The sequence below is a fragment of the Macaca mulatta genome, chromosome 4 (genome assembly GCF_049350105.2).
Source record: "Macaca mulatta isolate MMU2019108-1 chromosome 4, T2T-MMU8v2.0, whole genome shotgun sequence".
Lineage (NCBI taxonomy): Eukaryota > Metazoa > Chordata > Mammalia > Primates > Cercopithecidae > Macaca > Macaca mulatta.
The window spans coordinates 147400009-147415447 of record NC_133409.1 but is presented as its reverse complement, the minus strand read 5'-3'; the positions used below and the strand labels follow the sequence as shown (position 1 = coordinate 147415447).

General features: G+C 43.0%; 1 protein-coding gene across 2 annotated transcripts in view; it reads left to right on the top strand.

Annotated features, from left to right (window-relative positions):
* Positions 1-15298, top strand: part of BLTP3A (bridge-like lipid transfer protein family member 3A) — an 83181-nt gene extending 67883 nt beyond the window's left edge. Inside the window, exons 15-21 of one of the 2 annotated variants that reach the window (XR_013416470.1) lie at positions 1191-1387; positions 4433-4587; positions 4674-4824; positions 8336-8600; positions 9099-9173; positions 9304-9410; positions 9797-11055. Coding sequence is in view for 1 of the 2 variants with exons in the window: in XM_015136171.3 (XP_014991657.3) it covers positions 1191-1387; positions 4433-4587; positions 4674-4824; positions 8336-8598; positions 9065-9173; positions 9304-9410; positions 9797-9922 (1108 nt within the window). In the remaining variant the exon portion in view is untranslated. Of the gene's footprint in view, positions 1-1190; positions 1388-4432; positions 4588-4673; positions 4825-8335; positions 8601-9064; positions 9174-9303; positions 9411-9796 lie in introns of both variants that reach the window. The other variant, XM_015136171.3, reaches the window with a different exon arrangement.
* The last annotated feature ends 141 nt before the right edge of the window (positions 15299-15439 follow it).

Below are 15439 nucleotides of genomic sequence, written 5' to 3'. Positions count from 1 at the left end.
AAATAATTTTTTATTCAAGGTTTTCTATAATTTGGCTGCCACTCTTGTGGTAAAGTGAAAAATCACTTAATGTGAAGTTAGGAGACTTGAGTCTTTTATTTTTAAGACAGAGTCTCACTGTGTCACCCACGCTGGAGTGCAGTGGTGTGACCTCAGCTCACTGCTGCCTTGACCTCCCAGGCTCAGGTGATCCTCTCACCTCAGCCCCCAGTAGCTGGGACTAGAGGCGCGCACCACCATGCCTGGCTAATCTTTGTATTTTTTGTAGAGACAGGGTTTTGCCATGTTGCCCAGGCTGGTCTCGAACTCCTGGATTCAAGCCATCTGCCTGCCTTGGCCTCCCAAAGTGCTGGGATTATAGGCGTGAGTCACTGTGCCCGGCCTGAGTTTTTCTTAATTCTACCTTTAACTATGACCTTGGGACAGTTTCTTCATCTGTAAAGTGGAAGGGTGGTATTAAAAGGTCCTTAAAGGTTGCTTTTCACTGTGTTAATGCCTTTTTAACTTTATCTTCCATTGCTCTCCCTGACAAAACCTATGCTTCAGCTGGGCAGAGCTATTATTCTTACCATTCTCTTTTTGTTTCTGGCTCTATGCCTTTGTTTATGCCATTTCTTGTCTATAGGATACCCTCTTCTCACTTTCACAATCCTTCAAGGACCACCTCAAATGTTATCTCCTACCACGAAGCCACTCTTGATCCTCTTCTCCTTGTCCTTTTTCCTCTTTGATGTTGTCTAGAACTGGGAATGTCTTACTCATCAATTGATCCATCTCCCACTCCTGCCTAGTGCCTAGTATGGTGCCTTACATACAGAAGCAACTAAATACTTATGGAATGAATGCAGGTGGCTTCAGGTGCCATTCATCAGCACCAGAGCAGTAGGTAGCTGATCTCTTCTGAGTCTGGGATGACCTTGAATAACCTTGACATTTAATGTTGATATGAGAGCGCTGTGTATGCAGTTAGCAATGTTGGAATAAAAAGATTCAGAAAGGCCAGTGATTGAAAAATGACTTGATCTCTTTACAGCCAGTAATAGGTGATGTCAAAGTTGCATGTTCCCAATATTGGGAACTTTATCCAGTTGTCTGAGCGGAAAGGGATGGGTATTGTAAGTGGATGGGAACAAACATGTCTCCAAAGCCACATTTGTGGTTTTTGTTTTTGTTTTTGTTTTTTTAAACAGGGAGCCCATGGCCAAGACAGATGAGGGGGTGGCAGCCCCAGTGAGTGGAGGTGCTGCACGACTCCGATTTTTCTCCATGAAGAGGACAGTATCTCAACAGTCATTTGATGGTGTCTCATTGGATAGCAGTGGCCCTGAAGACCGGATTTCAGTGGACAGTGATGGCAGTGATAGCTTTGTGATGCTCTTGGAGTCTGGTATGTGGGAGCAGAGCCAGGCAAAGTTGCAGAATTCCAGAAAGGGTTGTCTCTGCTGCCTGTGTCAGACTGGCAGGGGTTAAAGAGGAGCTGAGAGAGGACAATGTAGACATTTTCTTAACCAAGACAAAAAAGAGAGAAAAAGAAATTTTAGTGGATTTGTGGGTTTGGTTTTAATTCCACATTTCTAGGTGATTGGTTAATAACTGACTTTATATCACAGAAAGAGATTCAAACCAAAGGAGAGAGTACTAGTCTTACAGCCGTATAGCTAAGTCAGGATTAGTTTCATGGTTGCTATCAGTGGTGTGAATGTGTTTATAGTCTTTTTTTTTTTTTTTTGGCCTGTGTTGTCACTGGAAAATAGGAGCTTTTTATCTATTAATAAAATGAGAAACTTTTAGGAATACCTTTATATGTTATACTGGTTCTTTCAGTTTATTGAAATAGAAACTTATGAAATGATCCCTTAAGAGTATCTAGGCTGGGCACGGTGGCTCACACCTGTAATCCTAGCACTTTGGGAGGCCGAGGTGGGTGGATCACTTGAGGTCAGGAGACTAGTCTAGCCAACATGGTAAAAACCCCGTCTGTACTAAAAATACAAAAATTAGCTGGGCGTGGCAGCAGGTGCTTGTAATCTCAGCTACTCGGGAGGCTGAGGCAGGAGAATTACTTGAACCAGGGAGGTGGAGGATGCAGTGAGCCAAGATTGTGCCATTGCACTCCAGCCTGGGTGACAGCGGGACTCCATCTCAAAAAAAGAAAGGATGTCCTATTTATTTATTTATTTTATATTGACAAATTATAATTGTATCTGTGTGGTATTAATACTAAGAGATCCTATGATATATACACACACACATACAGTGTGGGATTTTTGAGCCAAACTAATTAACATCTCTGCCACCTCAAATACTTACCATTTATTTCTCCTGTTTAACTGAAACATTATCCTTTCACTAACATTTCCTCCTATCCCCTCCCATTTCCCTTTTCAGCCTCTGTTAAGCATCATCCTGCTCTCTGCTTTGATGAGTACAGTTGTTTTACATTCTATGTATAAGGGAGCACATGCTGTTTCTGTCTTTCAGTGCCTGGCTTATCTCATTTAGCATATTGTCCGTCCTCCAGATTCAGCTATTATCACAAATGACAGGATTTCCCTCTCACAAGGCTGAATAGTATTCCATTGTGTATTCATACCACATTTTCTTTATCTGTTCATTGGTTGATGAACACATAAGTTGATCCCATAACTTGGCTATTGTGAATAATGTAGTAAACACAGGAGTGGAGATAGTTCTTTGATACACTTTTTTTTTCATATTCCTTGGATATATACCCCAAAGTGGATATGGTAACCTATTTTTAGCTTTGAGGACCCTCCATACTGTTTTCCGTAATGCCCATATTAATTTACATTTCCACCAACAGGGTGCTAGGGTTTCCTTTTCTCTACATCCTTGCCAACACTTGTTATCTTTAATCTTTTTGAGAGTAGCAATTCTGACAGGAGTGAGTTAATATTTCACTGTGGTTTTAATTTAAGAGAATGCACTGTTTCTTAAACTGGGTGGTGTTTTGTTACTATTTTTGTTTTGTATACTGGTTATGTTTGTTTTGTTACTATTTTTAACTTCTTATGGAAGATTTCGTGTCTATATACAAAAGTAGACAGAATCAAATAATGAACCCTTATACACCCATTACCTAGCTTTGAAACTAAGAACTCATGGCAGGCCCGGTGCAGTGGCTCACGCCTGTAATCCCAGCATTTTGGGAGGCCTAGGTGGGCGGATCACTTGAGGTGAAACCTAATTCTGAAATTAATCACATTAAAGTTCTGAAAAATCTCCTGGGGTTCTTATATATTCACCTTAGACAGCAATTAAACTTGAGACTGGATTTCTGCCTTGGGAGCATCCAGTCTGAAAGGAAAGAAAAGGCCAGCACGGTGCCTCACACATGTAATCCCAGCGCTTTGGGAGGCCAAGGCGGGTGGATCACTTGAGGTCAGGAGTTTGAGACCAGCCTGGCCAACATGGTGAAACTCCATCTCTACTAAAAATACAAAAATTAGCCAGGGATGGTGGTGTGCGCCTGTAATCCCAGCTACTTGGAAGGCTGAGGTGGGAGAATTGCTTGAACCAGGAAGTGGAGGTTGTAGTGAGCCGAGATCACACCACTGCACTTCCCTGGGCGACAGAACGAGACTACTCCATCTCAAAAAAAAAAAAACAAAAAAAAACTCATGGACATTTTTGTTCCATATACACTACTGCCCACTTTCCTTCATCCCATGTTATTTTGAAGCAAATCCCAAACATATCCTTTTGTCCATAAATAGTTATACATTGCTAGAAAATACAGACTTAAATTTTTTTAAATTGTGGTAAAATACATATGAAATTTGCCATCCTAACCATTTTTAAGCGGATAGTTCAGTGACATTAAGTACATTCTGACTGTTGTACAATCATTACTACTGTCTATCTCCAGGATGTTTTTCATCTTGCGAAACAGAAACACTGTACTCATGAAACAGTAACTCCTCATTTCCCCTCCCCCCAGCCCTTGGCAACCATGATTCTACTTTCTTTTATAAATTTGACTACTTTAGGTACCTCATATAAATGGAATCATGCAGTGTTTGTCCTTTTATCACTGGCTTATTCCACTTAGTATAATATCCTCAAGGTTCTTCTATTTTGTAGCGTGTTTCAGAATTTCCTTCCTTTTTAAGGCTCAATAGTGTTCCATTGTATTTATTTACATACCACATGGCTTATCCTTGCATCCATGGAAGGACGCTTGGGTTGCTTCTGTTTACAGACTTAAAAATGGGACCAAATGTCATTACACTTTAAAAAATTAACAGTAATTCATAAATTCATCAAATATCTAGTTAGTCCTCAAATTTCTAGTTGTCTCATGAATGCCATAAATATTTTGTTTTATTTTTACAATTGTCATTGTTTGTAGAGGTTGGATTTGAACAGAATATTTTGACTTTTGAACTCATTTGTCCTCTTTTTCATGCAGAGTCTGGTCCCGAATCTGTTCCACCAGGATCTCTTTCCAATGTCCCAGATAATGCTGGTGTTCAAGGGAGTCCTCTTGTGAATGATTATGGCCAGGGGTCACCAGCAGCCAACAGTTCGGTTTCACCCAGTGGAGAAGACCTCGTCTTGCACCCGGTCAGCTGCTCTGCTTTCTTCTCTGCAGAGGGTAGGCTCTGGGCTGGGAGCTTGGGACTTAAAACTAAGAGAATCTCCTTTGATAGGTCTCAGTCGTGGTCCTGAAGGTGAACGAGGTGTCTTTTGGGATTGAGGTACGTGGTGAGGACTTGACCGTGGCCCTGCAAGCAGAGGAACTGACCCTCCAGCAGCTGGGCACCGTGGGACTCTGGCAGTTCCTGCGTGGACAGTGCCCAGGTAAGGATGGTGGTCATTCCACGACGGATCGTGGGACTTGTCTAGGACAGCCACAGTTTAACTTGTACTTGTCACTGGGCTCTAAGGGCAGCCACTCTGCTAGTGCCAAGTTCTCTCCAGCAGCCACTGGGGGAGGAAAAACTCCACTGAAGCCTTTTTTGCAAGGAGCCTCTCAGAGCTTTCTGGGGCTTTCCATTCACTGTGCTAGTCTCCATCTTCACTTCCAGGTACTCCTAGAGCTTATACATGAGGACAGCATCCACTTCATTTGTGTGTCTCTTAACATAAAACTATCTGATCAGGGAACTTCTGTCATTCAGATTCAGTCCTTTGATGTGAATTATCATTTATAAAAGATGACAGGAAAAATCTGGGCTTATGTTACATACTTCATTTAAAAATTATTGGCTGGTGCCGGGCGCAGTGGCTCACGCCTGTAATCCCAGCACTTTGGGAGGCCGAGGCAGGCGGATCACAAGGTCAGGAGATCGAGACCACGGTGAAACCCCGTCTCTACTAAAAATACAAAAAATTAGCCGGGCGCGGTTGTGGGCGCCTGTAGTCCCAGCTACTCAGGAGGCTGAGGCAGGAGAATGGCGTGAACCCGGGAGGCGGAGCTTGCAGTGAGCCGAGATCGCGCCACTGCACTCCAGCCTGGGCGACAGAGCGAGACTCCATCTCAAAAAAAAAAAAAAAATTATTGGCTGGGTATGGTGGCTCATGCCTGTAATCCCAGCACTTTGGGAGGCTGAGGTGGGTGGACCACCTGAGGTCAGGAGTTTGAGACCATCCTGGCCAACATGGTGAAACACTGTCTTTACTAAAATATAAAAATTAGCTGGACGTGGTGGTGGGCGCCTGTAATTCTAGCTACTTGGGAGGCTGAGGCAGGAGAATTGCTTGAACCCGGGAGGTGGAGGTTGTAGTGAGCTGAGATCGTGCCATTGCATTGCAGCCTGGGTGACAAGAGTGAAACTTTGTCTTAAAAAAAAAAAAAATATATATATATATATATATATGTATCTTTTTTAGGCTGGGCATGGTGGCTCATGCCTGTAATCCCAGCACACTGGGAAGCTGAGGTGGGAAACCAGCCTGAGCAACATAGCAAGACCTCATCTCGACAAAAAATACAGGCCCGGCATGGTGGCTCACACCTGTAATCCTAGCACTTTGGGAGGCTGAGGCAGGTGGATCACTTGAGGTCAGGAATTTGAAACCACCCTGGCCAACATGGTGAAACCCCGTCTCTATTAAAATACAAAAAAATTAGCTGGGCGTGGTGGCAGGCACCTATAATCCCAGCTACTTGGGAGGTGGAGGTTGCAGTGAGCCGAGATTGCGTCACTGCACTCCAGCCTGGGTGAGAGAGCGAGACTCTGTCTTTAAAAAAAAAAAAATTAGCTGGGCGTGGCGGTGCATGCCTATAGTTCTAGCTGCTTGGGAGGCTGAGGTGAGTGGATCACTTGAGTCTAGAAGTTTGAGACTACGGTGAGCTATAATTGCACCACTGCACTCTAGCCTGGGAACAGAGTGAGACCCTGTCTCTTAAAAAAAAATTAAAATATTGAGTAGATACTGAAGAACACTTATAAGATATATGTAAGGCATAAAATAATAACAATACAGTGAAACTGTGTACCCACCACCTAGTTTGTTTTATTGTTTTAAAATTTTTTGTGAGACACAGTCTTGCTCTGTTGCCCAGGCTGGAGTGCAGTGGCACAAATTCGATGCACTGCAACATTTGCCTCCTGAGTTCAGGCAATTCTCCTGCCTCAGCCTCCTGAGTAGCTGGGAATACAGGCACGCACCACCACACCCAGCTAATTTTTGTATTTTCAGTAGAGATGGGGTTTTACCATGTTGACCAGGCTGGTCTCAAACTCCCGGCCACGAGTGATCCATCCACCTCAGCCTCCCAAAGTGCTGGAATTACAGGCCTGAGCCACCATGCCTGGCCCCACCACCTAGTTTAATTAATATAATACAACAGTACCATTACTTTTGAAGTCTCTGGGAGTCCCTCTTCTGAACCTCCTTCTGTCCCTCACCTGTCATAGGTAATCACTATCCTGAATTTGTATTCATTGTTATCTTGCTTTACTTTATAATTTGTACGCTTGTTTATATTAATGTATTATTTAGTTTTTTTCATTTTTCTGAATGGAATAATATATTGTACTATTTTCGTGATTTGCGTCTTTCAAGTAACGTGATACTCTGTAAATTCCTCTAGGTTGTTGAGTTAGCTATAATTCATTCATTTTTCATTACTATATAATGTTATTGTATACATACACTTTTTTTTTTTTTTTTTTTTTTGAGGCAGAGTCTCACTGGGTTGCCCAGGCTGGAGTGCAGTGGTTGTGATCTCAGCTCACTGCAACCTTCGCCTCCCAGGTTCAAGTGATTCTCGTGCCTCAGCCTCCTCAGTAGCCGGGACTACAGGCGCCCGCCACCACGCCTGACTTATTGTTTTTGTATTTTTAGACGAGTTTCACCATGTTGCCCAGGATAGTCTTGAACTCTTGAACTCAAGTGATCCACCCGCCTCAGCCTCCCAAAGTCTTAGGATTATAGGCATGAGCCACTGTGCATAGCACAGTTTGCTTTTTGAAAACAGCTTTATTGAAGTATAATTTGCATAGCATAAAATTCACTCATTTTAAGTGTACAGTTTTATAATTGTGTAACCATCACCACAACCCAATTTTAGAACATTTCCATCACCCCCAAAATATCCTTGTACCCATTATCCTGTTTACTTTTTTATTCTATTCTGGACAGACATTTGGGTTGTTTCTAGTTTTGTTTTGTTTTGTTTTGTTTTCCAATTTCAAATAGGGTTGCTGTGAACATCCTTGTACGTGTCTCTTGGAATATATGTTTGAGAGTTTCCCCGGGGTTGTATTTCTGACAGTATAATTTCTAGATCATTAGGGTAGGCACAACTTCAACTTTACTAGATAATACCAAATTGTTTTGCAAAATGTTTGCACCAATTTGCAGTTCCATAAATATGTAAGTTGTTCCACAAGATCCTTGGCTACACCTGAGATTGTTCTGTTTGGAGTTTTGGAGAGATTAGCATAGATCCTGCTTTGCTTTATGAGGGACAGATGAGAAAACGAAGACTTAGAGAAAGGAGGAGACATTCAAATTTAGTAGAGTTTGGGGGTCCTATGTTTTAAGAGCTTTTCCTTGGCCATTAGCCCACTGCTTCACATTCATAACAAGGCCAGTCCTTAATCTCTCTTGCACTTTGCAAGGCATTATAGCAAAGTATCTAAGCCCATGGACTTAGCAGTCAGACTGCCTGGGTTCAGATCGTCTCCTTGCTACTTACTAATTATGTAATTATGGGCAAGTTATTCTTTGTGACTTAGTTCAGTCAGATGAGAATGATGATATTCCTTTGACATAGGGTTATTATGAATATTGGTGTATAAAGTGCTTAGAAGACTCCCTGGCAGTTAATTAGTCATCTTTCTTGTCTTTCTTCGCAAAGGTACCTGCTTTCAGGAATCCTCAGCTTTGAAGACTGGCTACATCAGGCCAGCTGTGGGCCTTCGCTTTGAGGTGGGGCCTGGAGCGGCCGTTCGTTCCCCCCTGGCCTCACAAAATGGCTTCCTACATTTATTGCTTCATGGCTGTGACCTCGAGCTGCTCACTTCGGTGCTCAATGGCCTGGGGCCCTTCTTGGAGGATGAGGAGATCCCGGTGGTAGTCCCCATGCAGATTGAGCTTCTGAACTCCAGCATCACCCTAAAGGTGTGAGGAACCTTTGGTTTTTGCCAGTGTAAGGGCGCACTGGTTTTTGCCCTGGACTTTGTCAAGCAAGGAAGCAGTGACACCTGTTAACCTCTTCCCTTTTCACTGTAAAATATGATGAGGATCAAGTGAGGAAATACTGATACACATTTGCGTTCTCTGTCAGTGTTATAGTGGTACGTAAATGTGTGTTGCTATCAGAAAAGCCAGGGTTCAGGTGAGGAGACCTTTTCTGTAACGCTAACCCTGTCTTTGACATGCAGCATTACCACGTGGAAGCCATCAGGTTATCTGATCCTCAGTTCACCATCTCTAGACAGGAGAATCTGCTGTGCCTCTTCAACCTTCCAAGAATGTATGGAGAAACTGGCATAAAGCTGTTTCGAGCTGAATGATGGGAGCATGGGTTGTGTTAAATTGCTCTGAGCTGGTGGGGGGCATCATGTGGTTTCCCTCTTTCCTGCAGGATGATATCCCCCCCATCTATCCAACATCTCCAGGCCCCATCCCCATCACTCTGGCCATGGAACATGTTGTGCTGAAGAGGAGTGATGATGGTGTGTTCCACATAGGCGGTGAGTCAGGCTTGTCAGCCTGTTGGTTTCTCTGCCTCTTTTTTCTCCTAAAAGTGAATAGGTGACACCTAGGAACTGTTTGGGAGTTGGCAGCAGTTTGTCACTTAGAACCTTTACTTGTTTTCTCTAGCTGCTGCTCAGGACAAACCATCAGCTGAAGTACTTAAAAGTGAGAAGAGACAGCCCCCAAAGGAACAGGTGTTTTTGATGCCCACAGGAGAGGTTTTTGAACAGCAGGTGAGGACCTAACAGAACAGTACCTACCCATAACCCTTGGGGGTACATTTGCGAAGCTGGTAAAACCCGGGGTTGGGGGGCAAGAAGGTTGCGTGTGCTGCCTGCATGTGGGTATTTTGGGTTCCTGTCACCTAGCAGCGGCTTCCAGAAGTGCTGACTAGAGAGTAAATGTCAGGAGCTGGAGAGGAATGGTTGCTGAGGACGTACTGCACCTGCCAATGAACTATGAAGAGGGAATCAAGCTCTTAGAAAATATATGGTCATCTTGATCATTGACCTAACTTGTGGATTTTTCTCCTTGAACTCTTTCTCCCTGTTCCCTTTACTGGCTGATGTTGCAAGATGGTATTACCATATGTAACTGTGAACTACTTATTGTTCCTCAGGTGGAAGAACTGCCTATCCTACAAAAAGAACTTATAGAAACTAAACAAGCATTGGCCAATGCCAACCAGGATAAAGAAAAACTTCTTCAGGAGATTAGGAAATATAACCCCTTCTTTGAGCTCTGAAACCAGTGGCTCAGCCATCTGTGCCAAGGAGAGAGGCTATCACCAGCAGTAGCACCACCTAGGACAGAGGGCACTGTCCAGTGCTGAATAAGTCACTACGGATGCCAGAGGGACTGGGGAGCACGCACTTCACTTGTGCTTTCCACTGGCTGTTCTTACTTGGATGGAGGACAAGGGCAAAGCATGACTGTATCCCAGGAAACTGGGGCTTGCCCTGTGTGTGGCACAAGCATCATGTCTTGCCTGTATGAAGCCTTTTGGCCCTCTGTGTACTAGGTGGAATCTTCTCAACACTGTAGGGCCATTTCACCTCATGGTTTCATGGCAGGGACATTTGCTTCCTTCACAAGCCTGTGTGAACAAGCAAAAGTACCCACCTCTTCGGTCACCCACAGAGCCACCAAAGATTCCATGTCCCAGAGCTTCCCATAGCAGACCTGAAAAGTCCTTGGCCTGAGCTTTGGCCATGGTAGTGGAGTGGAACAGGAAATAGCCCAGCAGAGGAGTGTGGGGGAAGGGGGCAGGAGAGATTCAAGAATAAGGGAGACCTGGACTCTGCCTTTTTGGGAAAAGGAACCAAGCCCATATCAATTTGGCTGATAACACAATCAGACTTTTCCAGGTTAAGCTTCCTTTCTGTTATACTTTCATCATTGTGATGCTGTGGTAGAAAGTAAACAACAGTAGTGGCTCAGTCATTTAATCTTTCCCCTCTGTAATACAACTTATTTGAAATTTAAATCAAGAAAAAATTTCTGACTCTGAGCTCGGTTGGTGGCATGCTATGCCAGGGGTCAGTGGGGGAGCTTGCTTCTGAGCCCCCTGTTGTCCACCTGGAGTCCTGCTTGTCTTCCCCAGCTGTGCTGAGTGGCTCTTCTGTCTCCCTGGGGTCCTTGGCACATCTGCTTTCCCAGCTCTGTGACCTTACCAGTTCTCTCCTCAGCACTTGGTGGTCTGGGAGCTAAAAATGTGTTTTAAACTTTTACATAAACAACTCAACCTGTTGCCTCTCACTTCCCTCCATCACTGTGGCTTTTAAAAATCATGTATTTTGACTGAAGTAAAAAAACAAAAATCCTTCATCCCAGCTAGGTTTTGCCCCCTGCCCTATAAAATAGCTATTACCCTCTTTCTTTCCTTTGAATTCTTCTCCAATTCTATCCCTTCATTCATACTGCCCTGTGATACACTTGAAGCTGTGTTGATTGGACAGACGTTGATCAGTTAACTTACCTTTACTTGGCAAGATGGTGAAATAGTAATTTAGTGATGTTACTGAAGTCTTGACCATTCACCTTTCCATATTGAAGGAAAAGTGAAAAGGTTTCTTTTATGGGAAATTAAGCTTGACTTGCATACTCTAGTTTGATGAGGATAAAAAGAAACATGTAATTGCAGTGGTGTTTACAACCAATTGATCACAACCAATCATAGATTTCTTTGTTCCTTCCCCACTCTCAACACTTCATTTGACTAGAAAGAAAAAATGTATTCACCAAGGAACAGGACCCAATTCAGACTTTTGTTAAGTTTCTTTACTAAGGCAATTTTTGAAACACCAGTTACTATGGGTTGGTGGGAATTTTTCATGCTTAAGAAATAGAGACTTAGGGCCGGGCGCGGTGGCTCAAGCCTGTAATCCCAGCACTTTGGGAGGCCGAGACGGGCGGATCACGAGGTCAGGAGATCGAGACCATCCTGGCTAACACAGTGAAACCCCGTCTCTACTAAAAATACAAAAAAAAAACTTAGCCGGGCGAGGTGGCAGGCGCCTGTAGTCCCAGCTACTCGGGAGGCTGAGGCAGGAGAATGGCGTAAACCCGGGAGGCGGAGCTTGTGGTGAGCTGAGATCCGGCCACTGCACTCCAGCCTGGGTGACAGAGCGAGACTCCGTCTCAAAAAAAAAAAAAAAAAAAGAAATAGAGACTTAGGAACAAAGAAACATCTTTCTGGAGAAAATGCTAATGGGAAGTTACCTAAGGCTTGATGCTTGGTTCAACCTTATTTAAAATTCTTATAAATGACCTAAAAGTAGGATTTTACAGTGAAATCAAATGTCACTACTTCCAGGCAGTGAAAGGTAGACTAGAAGAGGTTTAAAAACCACAAAGCCAGCTGTGCGCGGTGGCTCACGTCTGTAATCCCAGCACTTTGGGAGGCCAAGGCGGGGAGATCACAAATTCAGGAGATCGAGACCATCCTGGCCAACATGGTGAAACCCCGTCTCCACTAAAAATACAAAAATTAGCTGGGCATGGTGGCAGGTGCCTGTAGTTCCAGCTACTCGAGAGGCTGAAGCAGGAGAATCACTTGAACCCGGGAGGCAGAGGTTGCAGTGAGCCGAGATCGCGCCACTATACTCCAGCCTGGCAACAGTGAGACTCCATCTCAAAACAAACAAACAAAAAAACACAAAACCACAGAAGGGTTACAATAAGCAGGGCTGAGAATACTCAGAAAACTGACAGGTGAGGTTCAACATAATATAAGGAAATGTATTTATGGAAGAATTATCAACTGATATACCTGAACACTGTTAGAACTCAGGGAAGAAACTGAAGCATTGCTGAGGGGGAGGAGAGATCAACATGCTGCTGTGGCCAAAAGCGTAATTGCCCTGTGGGCATCATCAGGAAGGGCTTTTGGAGATAACAGAACAGAGCTTTATACAAAACCATGGATATGTCTTGATCGAATTATCTGTGTTTCTAGTGACCTTATTTACAAGATACATGATGAAGGGAGGAAAGGTCCAGAGAACAGCCAAAATTATCAGGGGGTGGAGGTATATCCATATGAGGACACATCTTTAAAATATAGACTCTATCCTGCAAAGATGAAAGCAGAGGGGAGTTAGATTAAATATCCAATCGAGAGCAAGGACCTGGGCCTGTACTAGTAGCTCTAGGGCTCTATCTCATAGCCTTAGTAAAGAAAGCACTTCTCATAGCAAATCAGAAATGTAAGGAGCTCATTGTCTAAGAAGTGATGCCAGCAGACACTATACATGGGTGCAGGTTTATGAGGAATCCTTGCATGACAGCCTTCTACAAGGAATTAGAGAAAAGTAGGGCTACTTGGTAATATACAACTGAGAGGGTAACTGTGTCCCTCGACAAACTACTCCTTAGTGCCTCTTTCAAAGGCAGAATGTTGATCCGAATGGATCACTGGTCTTAAGTATGGCATCTCTAATGTTCTTGAAGGGGGAGGAAGGAGATCTGGTAGCTGGAAAATATAATTATTCCATCTTAGGCTCACCTGAATTGGTTTAAAATCATATTCTGATTCTCTTACCCTTTCCTCCCCTCACCCACCATATACCTCTGGCATCCCTCCATGCAAAGAAAATGTCAAATAGGCATTTCTTGGTATACTTGTACCTACACTTGTGCTTGTGGGCAGGGAGTAAAAACATATCCAGTTAAGTACCAAGGCCAACCTCTTAATGGCTGGAGCTCAGTTACGTCTCTGGCTCTCTAAAGGAGTCCAGAGCTCTTGTCCATGTGACAAATGGAGTCTTAGAATTTCTGGCTTTCCTTATGTGGCAGCTTTGGCCATTGTGTCTTGAAATTCTCCCTCAGGAAATGTGATAGGGGTTATTATCCCATGGGATTTTAGTAAAAATCAGCTTGCCTAATTTCATGTTCCTGTTCATAATGAAGAAATGTGAAGTGGTGGTAGTCCTCAGGATAAGTATAAAGGAAAATATGCAAGGAAAAAGCAGTGTCAGCCCTTTTGGACTGCTTATGATTTCTGCCTTAGAGCTACAAGACTTGGAACAAGAAATAACAATACCTCAAGAAAATGTTTGGAGAGAGAGCACCACTGTCCCTCAAAGACTTCAGCCACTGCACATTACCAGTTCAGCTGTGAAGCATTTACAACTATGTATTATCTGTGATGTCTACATTTCCTGTTTACATGCATGTGCTGGGGATATGCTTTAGTGTGTATGGACTAGAGTTTAAATCTTTTCTTTAACTGGGCTGCAAGGAAGGCTATCAAATTGTGTTTTCAACTCACTGGAATAATTAACCTGGTTTTCCTGATATAAAACAGGTGGGTTCTATTCACATGATGGCTGCTCTTTACCATATATTTCATCTGAACCTCATTTTGCCATGGGCCTCAACCTTTATGTCTGCTTTTTATGGTTCTGAAAGGAATGGCTCCCGTGTATGGAATATCCAAGGGATAACCACCACCCCTCACATACCCCTGTAACTTAAATGCTTCCATGTAACTCACATTACTTTCCCCGTAGTGGTAAACAGGGGTTGGGGTATGGGTGGTAGTGGAAAGAAGGTAGTTTGAAATATTGCCATAGTAATATGGGAACTTTTCATTCCAAACCTTTACTCTCGCTTTTTTTTTTTCTCTCTTATTTAATATTTGCCTAAACTTCTGAAATCAGTTATAGTAAGATCATAAAACTATGAAAACAACTGAACTTTTGGTACACAAGTTAGTTCGATGACATCTTGTGATTTGAGAACAGTAAAAGGTGTGTCATTGCCTCATGATTTGTCATAGTCATTACTAAGGGTTTCGGAGAGAATCTGGTGTGAAGCACTATCCTTTCAGAGACTAAGGCCTTTACCTAGTTGCTCCCCTACCTTCTGTCAGAATAGGAGTATTCCCGTGCCCCTCTGGGTAGGCATAGGTAGTGGCTATTGAATGGGGATTATCTTCCCCATGGCACAAGGGGAAACACTCCTGGATAACCTTTAACAGTGAGGCTTTGCTAAGTGGCCAGACTTGGGATTTGATCTTCCTCACTTGTATTTATTAAGTTTCAGCCTTATTCAGTATCTCTAACTGCCATAGATACAGTTCCTACGACTTCTAAAAAAATTCCTGTTAGAGCTGAGAGAGTATCTTTTTTGTTTATTAATTTTTGTTCAAGATGTAGCCTGAGTCTTAAAGCATTTCTTTGTGGAATGCCCCACTGAAGTGTCTTCTCCATTGGCTAAGTACATGTTTAAAGCCATGGGTTTTAATGTAAGACACTTTTAGTATCTAATTCTGCTTCCCCCACTGAGGGTGCTAAACAGAATTAGAATCTTTACTAAGACATGCTCAGGAAAGCTTCACAAGAGAACAGCTTCAAAATCCTTCTCCCTATGACACTGAATGGTAGAGAGGAAAGAATTCTTGGGGATTGCCAATTACATATCGTAGCCTTATTACTGCTAATCACTGTCAGAAAAGGTCACTTCATTCACCTCTATTTGAGGAAAACAATGAGAATGTATCTGATGAACTAGAATCCTGGTCAGTATTGGGAAATATTAATGTTGCAATATCTAGTCAAACCTTGAGTGTACTGGTTCTGTGAACCACCTGAAAAAACAAATTAAATGTATTAAACCATAATGGTTGTCGTGTATCTGTTGATAAGAATCTGAAATATATGGGCTTTTATATTGTTTATTTTCGTTTCACTCTTGGGGGAGAAGATTATTACACTGTTTTTAACAGTGCTTGAAGTACTCTTTTATGAGATAAAATTTT